Source organism: Euleptes europaea, chromosome 2 (genome assembly GCF_029931775.1).
Source record: "Euleptes europaea isolate rEulEur1 chromosome 2, rEulEur1.hap1, whole genome shotgun sequence".
Taxonomy (NCBI): Eukaryota; Metazoa; Chordata; class Lepidosauria; order Squamata; family Sphaerodactylidae; genus Euleptes; species Euleptes europaea.
Genome location: NC_079313.1, coordinates 23,548,525 through 23,564,360, shown reverse-complemented (window position 1 = coordinate 23,564,360; position 15,836 = coordinate 23,548,525). Strand labels below are relative to the sequence as shown.

Sequence of the window (15,836 nt, the reverse complement as noted above, 5' to 3'; positions counted from 1 at the left end):
TCTAGGCTTTTCTTTTTTAAAAAAACTAAGGTTTTATTTCATAAGATTTTCCTCTGTGGTGCATAGCTGATGCCTTCATTTCTCTAGCTCTTCCTATTCCTCTTTTTAGGGCAGAGCAAAACTGGGTGAGATATCTGGATATTTTTCGTTACTCAGCAGCAGCTTTTGTTAAAGAAAAGATTGGTGAGCCTTGCTTTTAAGTTTCAATGGCTCTTCTGTTGCTGCTTTTAGGAGGGGTTCTGATTCTCTGGCTGGTTGCCTTTTTAAACGATTTCTCCCTCTTTTGCTATATTCTGTCCTTAATTTTCAACGTCGTGTTGTAAGCTGCCCTTTTGAAACAGAGGAAAAGTAGAACTGTGATCCAGTGCAGACTCTCTCTGGTTAAAACCCACTGGTTTCAATAAGCTTAGACTGGAGAAACTGGGCATAGGATTGCAGTATAAATCTGCTACGGGGATGCACGCATGCATGCATACTTACCCATCTTTTATGTGTCTTCCCAGTGCAGGAAATCCTGAAGAAACACCGAGAGGGAAGGAGTGGTGAGAGAATGAAGAAGCCAACTGAGCAGGAGAAGCATGAGGTGGCAGCGTGTTGCTCGATTTAACGGGCTCTGGCTGATGGTCTCATGGGCATCATCGATATTGGTGCTGACTTTGGGGGGCTGGGGGTTGGTGACCGCGGCCGCCACGCCGCATGACCAGCATGCCGCCGCCGCCACCTCCAGCCAAGTGCCGCTGGACTGGCTGCTCACTGACAGAGGACCTTTCCACCGAGCCCCAGAGTATGCCGACTTCATGGAGCGCTATCGGCAGGGTTTCACCACCAGGTACAGGATCTACAGGTAAGCCAGAGAGGCCAGGGAAGGGCGGTGAAAGCATGCCAGGCAGCTTTGGAAGGTGCAGAGCCAAGAATGAATCGACCAATGGATGTCTGTGAGGCAGGGTTGCATTTTCCCAGATGGGGGCCCTCCCCCACCCCTCATTGGCCATCCTCACTCTGGTAAGCAGTGTGTGTGTGGGGGGGGGGAATGTGAGGGCCAGAATGTCATATCGCAACATCATAATATCATTTATAGAATCATAGGATCACAGACTTGGAAGGGGGACATACAGGCCATCTAGTCCAACCCCCTGCTTAATGCAGGATCAGTCTAGAGCATCCCTGACAAGTGTTTGTCCAGCCTCTGCTTAAAGACTGCCTGTGAGGGGGAGCTCGCCACCACCCTAGGTAGCTGATTCCACTGTCAAACAACTCTTACTGTAGCCCCGTGGCGCAGAGTGTTAAGCTACAGTACTGCAGTCAAAAGCTCTGCTCACGACCTGAATTTGATCCCAACTGAAGTCTGTTTCAGGTAGCCGGCTCAAGGTTGACTCAGCCTTCCATCCTTCCGAGGTCGGTCAAATGAGTACCCAGCTTGCTGGGGGTAAAGGGAAGATGACTGGGGAAAACACTGGCAAACCACCACGCAAACAAAGTCTGCCTTGGAAATATCGGGATGTGACGTCACCCCATGGGTCAGGAATGACCTGGTGCTTGCACAGGGGACCTTTACCTTTTAATATCCAGCCAGCACCTTTCCTCCTGCAATTTTAACTCAATTATTGTGAGTCCTATCCTCTGCTGCCAACAGGAACAGCTCCCTGTCCTTCTCTAAGTGACAGCCCTTCAAATACTTAAAGAGAGCAATCATGTTCCCCCTCAACCTCCTCTTCTCCAGACTAAATATTCCCAACTCCCTCAGCTTTTCCTCATAGGGCTTGGTCTCCGGGCCCCTGATCATCCTCGCTGTTCTCCTCTGCACCTGCTCCATTCTGTCCACATCCTTTTTTGAAGTGGGGCCTCCAGAACTGCACACAATACTCCAGGTGCCTCCTGACCAATGCAGTGCACAGTGGAACTATGACATTTCCGGCCACGTAAGTGGAAGTGATGTCACGCTGTAGAGTTTCAGGTAATTCTTAGAGTGTCCAGCCATGTGGTGATAACAGTTTTCGTTACGTGGCTGGAAATGACATCACGATGTCGCAGGATGCTGATCCGTGAGTCTCCACCCCCCAAAGTTTCCAGAGAATACTTACAGTATGGTACAGCTTCAGTACAGTCTGAAGCTGGTTAAACAGTCATGCCCTCCCTTACTGGATTAGGAGATCCCTGTTCCTTACCTGGGGCACCTGCATGGGTAGGAAAGAAGAAGAAGAGTTGGTTTTTATATGCCGACTTTCTCTACCACTTGAGGGAGACTCAAACCGGCTTACAATCACCTCCCCTTCCCCTCCCCACAACAGACACCCTGTGAGGTAGGTGGGACTGAGAGAGTGTGACTAGCCTAAGGTCACCCAGCTGGCTTCGTGTGTAGGAGCGGGGAAACAAATCCAGTTCACCAGATTAGTGTCCGCCGCTCATGTGGGGGAGTGGGGAATCAAACCCGGTTCTCCAGATCAGAACCCACAGCTCCAGAGACCTCACTGTCACGGTTAGAGGATTACAGTTGACCTGAACCTCAGCTTAGTGAAAAGATTCCTGTTCCTCAAGAGGACAGCTTTGGTTGGCAGCCCAAATGAAGACTGTTCTTCATTTAGCAGAACTAGGGTTCTGCTAAGGAGGCCTGGATATTGTGGTACTGGGCAGGAAACAACAACCACTTCGCCGGAGACTTGCACTTCTGTTAGGGCAGTGGTGGCAAACCTATGGCACGCGTGCCAGAAGGGGCACTCAGAGCCATCTCTGTGGGCACGCGGGCCGTCGCCCCAGCACAGAGTTCGCCTGAGTTCATTACTAGAAAGCCAGAGGGACCCGGGGCTGGGCTGCTCCCCTCCCCCTCTCAACACGCGCATGAGGGCATTTCACACATCACCCGCCCCTCTGCCCAGCAGCCTAGTGTACTGTGTTCAGTTTTGGGCACCACAATTTAAGAAAGATGTAGCCAAGCTGGAACGTGTCCAGAGGAGGGCAACAAAAGTGGTGTGGGGTCTGGAGACCAAGTCCTATGAGGAAAGGTTGAAGGAGCTGGGTATGTTTAGCCTGAAGAGGAGAAGACTGAGAGGTGATATGATAACCATCTTCAAGTACTTGAAAGGCTGTCATATAGAGGATGGTGCCGAGATGTTTTCGGTCGCCCCAGGTCAGACCAGAACCAACGGGTTGAAATTAAATCAAGAGTTTCCGTCTAGACATTAGGAAGAACTTTCTAACAGTTAGAGCGGATCCTCAGTGGAAGAGGCTTCCTCGGGAGGTGGTAAGCTCTCCTTCCCAGGAGGTTTTTAAGAAGAGGCTAGATGGCCATCTGTCAGCAATGCTGATTCTATGACCTTAAGCAGATGATGAGAGGGAGGGCAACTTGCCCATCTTCTGGGCATGGAGTAGGGGTCACTGGGTGTGTGTGGGGGAGGTAGTTCCGAATTTCCTGCATTGTGCAGGGGGTTGGACTAGATGACCCTGGTGGTCCCTGCCAACTCCATGATTCTGACCAGTTCCCTCCCAGAGTCTGAGAACCACTCCCATAGTAAACAAAAGTCAAAGAAGAAGCAGTAGTTGAAGACATTTGGCAACAATGGAAAAGGCATTCTGCATGTGGGGTATGGGGTGGGGGAGAGAGATTTAAATCTGGCCCATAGAACATCACATTAGAAGGGATATTTGCTAGTCTCTCATTTAGTATAAGGAAGTTCTGGAATACAGCTGGATCAGGGATTGCCTTGAGTAGACTTCAAGCTACTTAACTGTGAAGAATCATCATAAATATTTCAATAGCTCTTGTCAGAGTAAATGAGCACAGCCTGCTTTATGAGGCGGGAATCGGGCGGTTCATTTCTTTGTTTCTTTTAAAACCAGCTGTGGTTGTTTGCTTACTTACTCGCGGCTCCCTTGCTTTGGCAGGCTGAAAAGGAGCTGCCCACACATCCAAACGGGATGGGAAAAGCAGACAGTTTAGATTGTCAAACCCACTGGGGATGGAGAAAAGCTGGCAAGTTGTGCTCTGATTATCATTTCCCTCCAAGGAGGGATTTGAGAATTCACTATTACTCCGGTGTCATTCACACCTCCATGATATTTATTGCGACGGTGGTTTTCAGTGCTGGCTGCTTCTGCCGACTCCCCAAAGGATGCCCGTGCTGGAAAGGCTTAGTCTGAAATCAGCACCAGTGCGTGATCCCCCTCCCCTGCTCAGTTGACTTAGGGTTCCTTCGCAGGGGTGATGTTCTTGGCTTGAGCTGTGGGGAAGAGGAAAGGCAGTGCCAGAAGGCGATGATGTTATGGTTGGGGGTGATTGCAACATATGGACAGCTTAAAAGCAGGGTAGTTAGCACAGCAATAAACTGATAGCAAAATAATGCATGACTTAATTTTGTAATCCTTTTTACTGACTTTTAAAATTTTATACAGTAAAACAGCTGGGGTTGCATTTTTAAAAAAGGGGATACGGAGAGCAGGGGAGGATTCTCAGGCCTGGCCTGGCAACCAGCAGGAGACTGGGGAGGGCAGGGACAGGGGGTGGTGGTGGCTGTCGACCGATGGCCTAATGTCACTTCTGGGGAAACTCGGAAGTGATGTCATGCATCTCTAGGAATGGTTGAAAAATCTGTGGTTTCACCATAGAGTGTTAGCCTATTACTAGGTAGGTGTAATGTCGCTTCCAGGTTTCCCCAGAACTAATGACATGGTATTGGCCAATGGCTGTTATTTTATTTTATTTTATTGTATTTTATTTTCCTTCCACCACTGCTTTGAGTGGTAATGGGAAATGCCAGCTAGAGGTGGGGTACCCCTCCCCCCATCAGGTTCTGACAATCCTAGTGAAGGGGCTGTTTGACTCCTTTTTCTGTTACCATACTGATAATTACCACCCCAAGCTTTTTTTTTTAACCCCCACTTGGGAAAAAATTGTGCATACCTGTAGATTGTCCTCATTGGGGCCAAGAGCTTTTCATGCTGAATGTCCCAGGTTTAATCCCTGGCATCTCTGATCCCCTGTGCATGTATTGGGTCATTACTGACCCATGGGGTGACGTCACATCTCAACGTTTACTAGGCAGACTGTGTCATCTACACTTTACCCCCAGCAAGCTGGTACACATTTTACTGACCTCTGAAGGATGAAAGGCTGAGTCAACCTTGAACCAGCTATCTGAAACCAACTTCTGTTGGGATCAAACTCAAGTCGTGAGCAGAGATTTGACTGCAGTACTGGCATCTCTAGTTAAAGGATTTCCAGGTAGCAAGTCCGTGAATGCCTTCTGCCAGATTCCTTGGAGGAGAGCTGTTGCCAGTTACAGGAAACAGTATGGTGTAATGGTTAGGTTGTTGGACTTGGGCTCAGATCTGTTCGAATTCCCACTCTGCTATCAAGTTCACTGGGTCACATGAGCCAGTCATTCTGTCTCAGCCTATCCTACCTTGCAGGGTTGTGGTGAGGATAAAATGGGGAAGGGCAAATTATGTAAGCTACTCTAAGCTCCCTGGAGGAAGGACGGGATAAAAATGTACCGCATAGATAGGACAGATGGAACAAGATACTTTCAAGGGAAGAACAAGATGGACAAGCCTAAAAGGGTAGGTGTTGGAGTTCAGTAGCAGAGCATCAGCTTTCCATGCAGTAGGCTCTGGGTTCAGTGCCTGGTATATCTCCAGTTTGAAAGATCAGGTAGGAGGTGAGGTGAAAGACCTCTGTCTGAGACTTTGGAGAAGTGCTGCTGGAGAGAGCAGACAAGACGGACCTCAACAGACCAGTGCCCTGACTCAGAATAAGGCAGTTTTGTGTGTTCAGTTCAAGCAAGATGCAGTCTAAACTCAAGCAGGTTAGAGTAACGTTCTAAACAGAACCAGTGCCAGGTTGGACACAATACCTTATAAAAATTGCTGAGCCTTTGCAGGGAGCTTGGAAATTCATTCTATTTATAGACTATGGCTTTAACATGCAGGGTAAATTTTACAAGAGTATTGGATTTTCCTCCACACGGTGTAGCCGTGGCCAGCCTGAGGTTGAAGCAGCAGAAGTGGGCCAGACAGCCAGGGTGGTTTTGATGAAGTTCACAGTGGGTTTTATGGGCGGCGGGAAGGATTGTCATTAGGCAAATGACACTCTGCATTTCGATAGCCCTGCTGTCGGGGAGTTACCGAGTGTTTCGGGGAGCGTAGGCACCTTTCTTCTTTGCTTGCAGCAAGATAAGAGTTTATTAATGGGCGATTTTCATGCCAAGTGGTGTCCATTTAACTGATTATTCTATCATTGAATCAGTAAATCTTAATCGTACAGAATCTCTGTGTGCCGAGGGAGACTTTGCCAGTAGGTAAGATGTGAACTGCCCTTTCCCTCTCATTGAAGGGAGAAAAATCCACTCTAAATCTGTCAAGTGCGGAGCATGGGGTAAGAGGCATTCTATTCATTACACAGAATGAGGTGGTAGACCGCAGGGATGAATTCTTGACTTCAGGATGCAGATGGGGGCTGGGGAAATCACATTTTTGAATGCTCCTCACCGTCAAAGGCTTTTTGCAGGTAGAAAGCTACCGCATCAGCAGGAGGGATACATTAAACCTGTCTTCCTGCTGTGCTGGCTTACTGCATGTAAGGAGCTTCTTTTAATGCTGATTTGGAGCATTCAAAAATATGAGCCCCCACACCTGCTACCTGAAATGGTACAGTCCAGAATTCATCCCACCCTTATCCTGCATAATGTGTCAATCACTCACACGTGTGACCTGCAGTTAAATGTGTTAACAGCTTCCACTGCAGAGCATTGTGCTTGAGGTAATGCGGGATGACGTAAGAACACAAGAAGAGAACTGAGGCGTACTCATCAGATGACCTTTTTAATGGGGACTGTCCCAGTTTTCTAATACTTGTTCTTTCTCTGGGAGATGTTAAACATTTTAGAGTGAGTTGCTAGAGCTGCCATTCTTCTGGATTCACTTCCCCTCCCAGAGTCCCTAGAGCTCAGTTCAGGGTTCTCACAAAACCATGATTTAACTACTGTTAGTAAGGTTGACAATGAGGAAATTGAAATTGTTCAAGACTTTCTATTCCTTGGCTCCACCATCAACCAAAAGGGAGACTGCAGCCAAGAAATCAGAAAGAGATTGAGACTGGGAAGGGCAGCCATGAAGGAGCTAGAAAAGATTCTTAAGTGTAAGGATGTGTCACTGGCCACCAAGATCAGGTAAGTTCATGCCATCATATTCCCTGTTACGATGTATGGGTGTGAAAGCTGGACAGTGAAGAAAGCTGATAGGAAGAAAGTAGATTCCTTTGAAATGTGGTGTTGGAGGAGAGTGTTATGGATACCGTGGACTGCCAAAAAAACAAATCAGTGGGTTATAGATCAAATCAAGTCTGAACTGACCATAGAAGCTAAAATGACTAAACTGAGGCTGTCATACTTTGGACATATTATGAGAAGACAAGAGTCACTGGAAAAGACCATCTTGCTAGGAAAAGTTGAAGGCAGCAGGAAAAGAGGAAGACCCAACAAGAGATGGATGGACTCAATAAAGGAAGGCACAGCCCTCAATTTGCAAGATCTGAGCAAGGCTGTTAAGGATAGGACGTTTTGGAGGACATTGATTCATAGGGTCGCCATGAGTTGGAAGCGACTTGATGGCAATTAACACAAACAGTATGGTTATCTGATGGTGGTCCATTCCACTAACTGTGGTTACTCAGGGTCTGTCAAACCAGTATCTGCTGCTGGTTTATTAATTCTGTTAGTCTTAACTATGGTTTTGTGTGTGATGGTTAAACACAGGCATCTTGGCTTAATCCTGGCTTGTGTTCTGGTAACACCCTCCTAGGAAGGTAATAAAACTAGCACTTGTCGAGGCAAATCAGGATATACATGGTTTTACATAGTGTGTGGGCTGAGCTTAGCAAAAATCTTGGAGGGTGATGGAGGAACCATATATCTGATCCTTGCTATAATCATTAGGGTGTTCTTGTTTGTTTCCATTGGTTCTAGTGGGAAACCTACTTCTAGCTGTTATTTCCTTCCCCCCCCCCTTCCAACTGGGACAAAATTTTCAGGGACTGTATCCCCTCCTGCCCGTTACCCAAGGGATTTCCCCATTCCAAATTTCAGGCAGGTCATTGCCCCCTGATTGATATGCAATTAAGGTTCCCACTTGCAGAGTGGGCAGAGGCAGATATTGGCAGCCCAGGAGGTAGATTGGCACAAATAATATATAACAATGAGGGAACCCTGATCTCAAACAGCTTCCCAAAGATGCTATTTGTGCCGTTGATGAAAGGGGATAAATAAGTTGCCTGCATGGTGCCTGTATTCCCCCCTCTCCCCAAAAAACAAGAAAAACAGTAATCCCAGAAGGCTAATTGGGATGGAGAAATCAATGTGGAAGGGAGTGTTAACCCCTTCACCCCACAGTTCTGATTGGAATTGGTTCCCCTGTGGCTGCTATTTAGGAATAAAAAATGCATAGGTCTTCCAGCGTCTCCTCTAGTGTGACCCATAGAAGCCAATTATTTTATAGTAATAGCAGTTGTGTGCTCCTGTGGCCTAGTCCCATGGGATGTAATAGAAATGATATGTGATGCTTTTGATGTGTTGCTTTCTGGAGCAGGGAACAGAACAGTGGGTAGCTACAGGGTGTCATCTGCCCGTATGTGCTCCAGGCACAAGACTTGCCGAAGTGGGTTGCAGTCTGGGTTGAAGATCCTGCATTTCCTATTCAGTCTCTCCCCAGCTGTTCTGAAGCTGATATGGGGTCCGTCGGCACTTGTGACAGAATTGTGCTCTAACGTCTAGCAGTCAGGGATGACTGGGAAAGTCCTTGAGGGTACCCCTGTGTCCCACTGATGCCTTGTGTGGTATTACAGCCAGACTCCAAAGAGAGCACAAGGTTCTTCTTTCAGGGCTCATGCTCAGACTTCCGATTGAGAGAAGGAAGTCGGACAGTACCTGAGTTTCATTCTTTTTCTCCCCAAGGTGAACTTTCAGGAACACAGCCAGGATGTGGGGAATTCTTCCCAGACAAGGCCCACTTCTTGTTTCATTAGATCCCTCTCGATCACCCTGATCACCATGTATATGGTATTTTTATTATTTGGATCACCCTTGATCACCCTAATGGGGAAGGGCCGTAGCTCAGTGGTAGAGCATCTGCTTGGCATGCAGAAGGTCCCTGGTTCAATCCCCAGCATCACCAGTTAAAGGGACTAGGCAAGGAGGTGATGTGAAAGACTCCTGCCTGAGACCTTAGAGAGCCACTGCCCATCTGAGTAGACAATACTGACTTTGATGGACCAAGGGTCTTATTCAGTATAAGGCAGCTTCATGTGTTCATGATCATCATGTATATGGTAGTTTTATTATTCTGTGAGCCACTCTGAGCCTGGCATCTGCCGGGGAGGGCGAGCTATAAATCCAGTGAAATAAATAATAAATAAATGTTACCTACGTTTCCATTGTCCCTATTTACTAGGGCAGCCCCTTTCCTCTGGGACGCCACCCTGATAAGTCACTGTCCCCTTTTTCCCTGTTTCTGCCTGTTGGAGACGCCTTTTCCCCAGTGCTGTTTGTGTCTTAAAGGCTAGTATTCTTCAGGGTTTGGTTCCTTCCCCAGGATTAAATCTCTGAATGGGATGGCAATCTCTGGGGCACATGTGTAGAAGTGTATGCGCACAAACCATACTACGAATGGGCTGCCATTTCAATACTCTTCAGCTGCTATAGATCATACATACGGCAAGGTCTAAGGATGCATGATACGGCTGCCATACTGACGCTTAGCGCAGTCTGACTCAGATTAGTATCTGGAGGGACAATTGCCTGGGAACTCTATAAGGTAAGTACTCTGAGCCGTTAACAGTCTTTCTGTTTCTAGCATATATTTTACTAAAGGAATAAGAATAAGCATCAATGTAGCTTTTACATCGGGGCGGGGGGGGGGGTAGGCAGGACTGTTGAAGAGTACCTGAATACAACAGGCAGAGTAAAACCTTCAGCCACGTGCAAGAACAGGGAAATTGGAGTGGGGCTATGTCGATGTTTCTTGTTACGAAAATAAAGAGGCCTCACAAATGTCCTTATTGTCACCTGTGAAATGTTGGAGGGTGTGATGTAGAGCTATGAAGACAGCAGGGGAGAGAAAGGGCTCCTTTGCCATATCAGGAGCCCTGCTGCATTTGCAATTAGTAGACGGTTCCCCCCCCCAAGTTTGAAGCTTTTCTTTTTGAGTTTGAATACATGGGCAGAGAATTCAAGTCATCTCTAGGAACCACCGGAAACTCTATGGTAAAACCATAGAGTTCCCAGCACTTCCTAGAGTTCCCAGCGCTTCCTAGAGCAGACTGATGTCACTTCCGGATTTTCCCTGGAAGCAATATTATGTTGTCATCAAAGGCTGGTTTTTTTCATTATTTTTCTCCTGCTGCAGGAGTGGCAGTGCCAGGAAACAGGAGGTGGGGGCATTGGATCCCCTACCTCTGGCAGGAGCCTGGGAACCCTATCCAAGCTCCTGATTGGGATGACTCTGGCATGCAGAGGCCCAATTTGTATGATGCCCCTCTTTTTTCTCTGGGAACTACATGAATCAGGTCTCCTCCACCTGTACAGGCCTCCTTGCGTGTTGCCCCGTTCCCTCCTTGCGTTTTGTGCTCTGACAGTCTGCCGCTCTACCTGAGGAAGAAGAAGAAGAAGAGCTGGCTTTTCTACGCCGACGTTCTCTACTGCTTAAGGGAGACTCAGACCGGCTTACAATCCCCTTCCCCTCCCCACAACAGGCACCCTGTGAGGTAGGTGGGGCTGAGCGAGCTCTGACAGAGCTGTGACTTGCCCAAGGTCCCCCAGCTGGCTTCGTGCGGAGGAGTGGGGAAACCAACCCGGCTCGCCAGATGAGCCTCCGCCGCTCCTGTGGAGGAGCGGGGAAGCGAACCTGGTCCACCACTCCAAACCACCGCTCTTTCAACACGACACCACGCTGGCTCTCAAGATCTCAGCAGATATGTGGACGGGTTCATGATCCCCACCCCAGTCCACCCCTCAGTCGTCTGCCTCACTCCGGCTAATGAGATGGCCACCGATGAAGTCCCACTTGGCAACGCTGCTGGGGTGTCTGGCAGCTCTCCAAATGGACATTCCTCCTGCCAAGAGTTCCTTTTCGGCTCCCGGCTTCCCCCCGTCCGCTCCTTTGCGTGGGCGGACGCAATTTGGCGTCCTTTGTTGATTTCGGTGGATTTCTGGCGGATGGGTGGGTGGATGAAGGGAGGCGCCACAGGTCATGATGGACGAGCTTCGGCAGAGTTTGAAGCCTGGCGGTTTTTCACGCTCCTTGCTTGCAAGCTGCCTCCTTCCTAATCAGCGCTGTCAATTTTTCACTTTAATGAGCATCATCAAAGCCCACCTAATTATTCCTGGAAGAATTGTGTGCTGTTTTTCTACCCCCACCCTTCAAGAGTCGGGTTGGAAAAATTGCACACAGGAAAGAAAACAGTATTAAAAGACACCCTGTCTGATAACACATGACGTCGCCGGTGCCAGGGCCGGCGCTCCGCCTCTGGTTCCCTCCAGGCCGGGGCCTTGGGAGAGTTGGTTTCCTCTTCCCTCCTCTTCCCTTCCTGCGGCTCCCTTTCCACTGTGGGGACTCCCAGTTCCCCTGAGGGGCTTCCGGTGACGGAGATGGGGCAGGAAAAGGGAACCCAGTGGGGAAAAGGGCAGCCTTCAGTCTCTCCACTTCGCTGTGAGAAGCAAACTGACTGCATTTCCTTTGAAAACGACACCAGCTGCTTTTGGCCAACTATGGATTTATTTAATTTATATATATATATATATATATATATATATATATATATATATATATATATATATATATATATATATATATATATATAAAAGCCTTCATTGGCTTTAAAAGGGGAAACGTACAGTGGAGTTTACAGTAAAATCATGATTTAAAGTATGCAGGTATCCTATGGTAAATTTTACTATGAAATCATTTTGATAAGAACATACAAATCCCGCTAGATTGGTTAAAGGTAAAGGTAAAGGTCCCCTGTGCAAGCACCGGGTCATTCCTGACCCATGGGGTGACGTTACATCCTGACGTTTCCAAGGCAGACTTTGTTTGCGGGGTGGTTTGCTGGTTCCTTCCCCAGTCCTCTTCCCTTTACCCCCAGCAAGCTGGGTACTCATTTCACCGACCTCGGAAGGATGGAAGGCTGAGTCAACCTTGAGCTGGCTAGATTGGTTACTTGGTTATTTAATCCTGAGTTAACCATTGTATGGTGCAGAGTGGTAATCACGTTCTCTAATTACAAGCAAAAAAAACCCCCTTGCCACCGAGTTAATAATTGGTGTACCCTGTGTGGTCATAAGGTAGGACACCTTTGAATTGGTAGGTAACCATTCCCTATCAGCAAGTAACGGGTCTATGAGATTGGAACGGCCCCTAGCGTAGAGTAGACACTTAAGGAGGGTATGTTAAGCTGTTTCTATGTCGCCTTCTCCACATGGGCAGACCCGATCCAGATATGGAACTGTACTAAATCTTCCATATAGTAATGCAGATGGTAATACATTTAATCGAGTGAGCATATATGCTCTCTGCTGTTGGGGTTAATTTTTTGTTAAACTTTTTCATGAACAATTGTAACAGGTCAAAGAGCTGTTCAATCTTTATCCCTTTGGCCACTATTGCCCGTATTTTTCCCTCTCACTCTCTCCCTAGTGATATATTACAGAGTTCCACCCTAATGCCACCTTGATTTCTTCAGTGGCTTGCTCAGTGGTGAGCGTATCCAAAGACTGATGACGAGGATGTTAGACTATGGATGAGCTGATCTTTTGCACGTTTCCATTTTTTCGGTTGACTTTTTAAATTATTATTTAGAACATTTTTATGCCACCTTCTCACCCACTCAGGGTCCCCAAGGCAGCGAACATTAAAACATTTAAACAATTAAAATACAGTTAAAATATAAAATTCAGTTAAGATTTGCATGTTAGACCATTGCCCCGCAGAATCCAGCTGAAGGCCCATTTGGTCCACCCTTCTGTTTCCAACTGTGGCCAGCTAGATGCCTCCAGGAATCCCCCAAGTAGGGCATGAAGGCAATTGCCTACCACTACTGTGTGCCCCCTAGCAACTAGTAGGGTTGCCAACCTCCAGGTACTATATAAACAAAGTGCAAATTTTATGAGAAAAATAGAGGGGGGTGGGGAAAATGTGGCCATTGTTTTCAGGGCTGCGATGACATCCCTTCCAGGGCAGCCAGGTGCAACCATAAAGCTTTGGGCGAATGCTAGAGCACCTTGGCGACATAATGACATAGCTTCCGGTCACCCCAGATATGATGTGACTGTAGCATCGCTGACATCCCTGTGTTGCCAGCAAAGTCCCACCAGGCTGGATGAGTCTTCTGCTGGTTGTCAAATTTGTACTGGGAACCCTACTCTGAAGGTGGAGGCCGTGGTCAGCCATCCTAGCTGAACGCGACATTTGAGCAATGAGAGCTCTTCCGTTTCCGCTCCTCTCACCAGCCTCATCCTATACACCTCTTAAATAGTGGTTTCTTGACTACATTGAATCAACTTTAATGCAGCATTGATCTTCAGCAGCCTGACCTCTTAAGGGCCTTCCGGAGCTTCACCTTGAGAGGTGTGTGTGTGTGTGGGGGGCTTCTTTTGCAAACTCCTCCTGGCTGTTCCTGCTCTTTATTTATTAAAAATATTTATATCCCACCTAGTCTTCCATTCAAGGAAGTTTAAAGCAGCTCTCACCTAAAATAAGCATAGCACACAGTCAGTTAAAAAACAAACAATAAAGCAGCAACTTAAACAGCCTGTGTTTCTAAACCCTGTTACGTGCGCATGCACCAAAAAGGTCATCTTCTCTCAAAGATCCTTCTAAACCAGGGGTGGGGAACTTTTTTTCTGCCAAGGGCCATTTGGATAATTATAACATCATTCGCGGGCCGTGCATTCTGGCCCTGCCCCCTTTAACCCCTCCATTGTCACCACTTCCGCCCCCAGCCCTCTTGTAGTACAGAGGAAATACGTTTCTCCACAGCCCAGGTGGGAAAGGGTTAATACAGTTGCTTGGGCGGTCCTAGCAGCTCCATAGTTAATGACTCTTCTGCAAGGGGGGGAAAGGTTCCTTTTCTCGGCAAAACAAACTCACATCCGCCTTGAATAGAGGCTATTCCTGTCTGCGGGGTGGGGGGTGGATCACCAGTCTTAGATCCTTCTGAGCTAGAGATCTGCCAGGACCCACAAAGGGCCAGACCAAATGATTTCACGGGCCTTATACAGCCCCCAAGCCTGACGTTCCCCACCCCTGTTCTAAACAGTGGCCTTTTATGCACGGCTGTTTCCCTCCCGATTGCTTTGGGGTTTCCTTTCGATCACGCATGCATTTTCCGACGGTCAAAAGTCACCTCGCTCTCCCCGTGCATTTCCCCCGTGTTTTCTGGATCCGTTTTAGCCAGCACTCAGAAATCACAGCCGACCTCTGACAGTTGGAAAATGCATGCATAATCGAAACATAGCCCTGAAGTAGTCAGGAGAGGAAGGGAACAGCCATGCATAAAAGGCCAGTAATTCTTTGTAATGCTTCCTAAAGGCTGCCAAGATGGACATCCTCCTGACCTGTTTCACAGGGAGGATGCCACCACCGAAGAAGGCCACGATAGGTAGTTTGCTTCACAAACCCCCTGGATTCTGTCAGCATTGACTGGGGTAACAAACAATCCTGTTCAAGCCAAATTGTCTTTCTCCTGGCAGCTGGGTTTGAAATACCCTCCAGCCGCTCCTACAAGCTCTGCCCATCTCTTCCCATTTTTGCCAGAGCCCTGGGTCTTTTCCCCCGGGCTGGCCTGGTTCCGTCACCCTTGCAACGGGCGTAATGCTCTGCTGAGAGCTACTGATGTTTGTGGGGGCTTTGTGGGTTGCCAGGGCGATGGCTGGCATCACGGGCGTGCCAGCAGCATTGGGCTTTTACCACCAGCCTACCTTGGCACCTCCTTTCTCCCAGCGCCGTTTGTTGGGGGGCGGCTAGAAGGCTGTGGGGTGGCTTCTTGGCGAGACTCTCTGGAGGCAGGGACTCTATCTGGGGTGAGACGTGGCCCCGCAATGTGGATCAACTGCACGTAGGAGAGAGCATTCCAAAATGCAGTGGAGAATATTGACAGTTGCCTAAATAACATTGTCATTATTTCCTGGCGAGGGCTGCTCAAAAAGCGGAGAAATATACACTGTCAGACATTCACACCATTAGTCTGGGATTCTCATTGGCGCTCGCATGCAGTTGTCAACAAGCACCCAGCTGTAGGCATTCACTTTATGTTATATAAAAATGGGTAAGTTTATTAAATTAGTTACAGCGTCCGCCTGAGCAGAGTTGCACCCTTCTAAGCCAGCGTGCTGTAGTTGTTAAGAGCGGTGGTTTGGAGCCGTGGACTCTAATCTGGAGGACCGGGTTTGATTCCCCACTCCTCCACATGAGCGGCGGCTGCTAATCTGGTGAACTGGGTTGGTTTCTCCACTCCTACATATGAAGCCAGCTGGGTGACCTTGGGCTAGTCACAGCTCTCTTAGAGCTCTCTCAGCCCCACCTACCTCACAGGGTGTCTGTTGTGGGGAGGGGAAGGGAAGGTGATTGTAAGGCAGTTTGATTCTTCCTAGAGTGGTAGGGAAAGTCGGCATATAAAAACCAACTTCTTCTTCCTCTTCCTCTTCCTCTCCAAAGGGGACTCATAATAACATAAGAAAGGCCCTGCTGGATCAGACCAAAGTCCGTCAAGTCCAGCAGTCTGTTCACACAGTGGCCAACCAGGTGCTTCTAGGAAGCCCACAAACAAGACAACTGCAGCAGCATTGTCCCACCTG

General features: G+C 48.1%; 1 protein-coding gene across 1 annotated transcript in view; it reads left to right on the top strand.

The window, feature by feature from the left end:
• The first annotated feature begins 508 nt into the window (after positions 1–508).
• The window catches only part of BRINP2 (BMP/retinoic acid inducible neural specific 2), a 57,363-nt gene continuing 42,035 nt past the window's right edge, over positions 509–15,836 (top strand). The window contains exon 1 of the mRNA XM_056844968.1: positions 509–844. Within this exon, the coding sequence (XP_056700946.1) occupies positions 579–844 (266 nt within the window). The 5' untranslated portion in view covers positions 509–578. The remainder of the gene's footprint in view (positions 845–15,836) is intronic.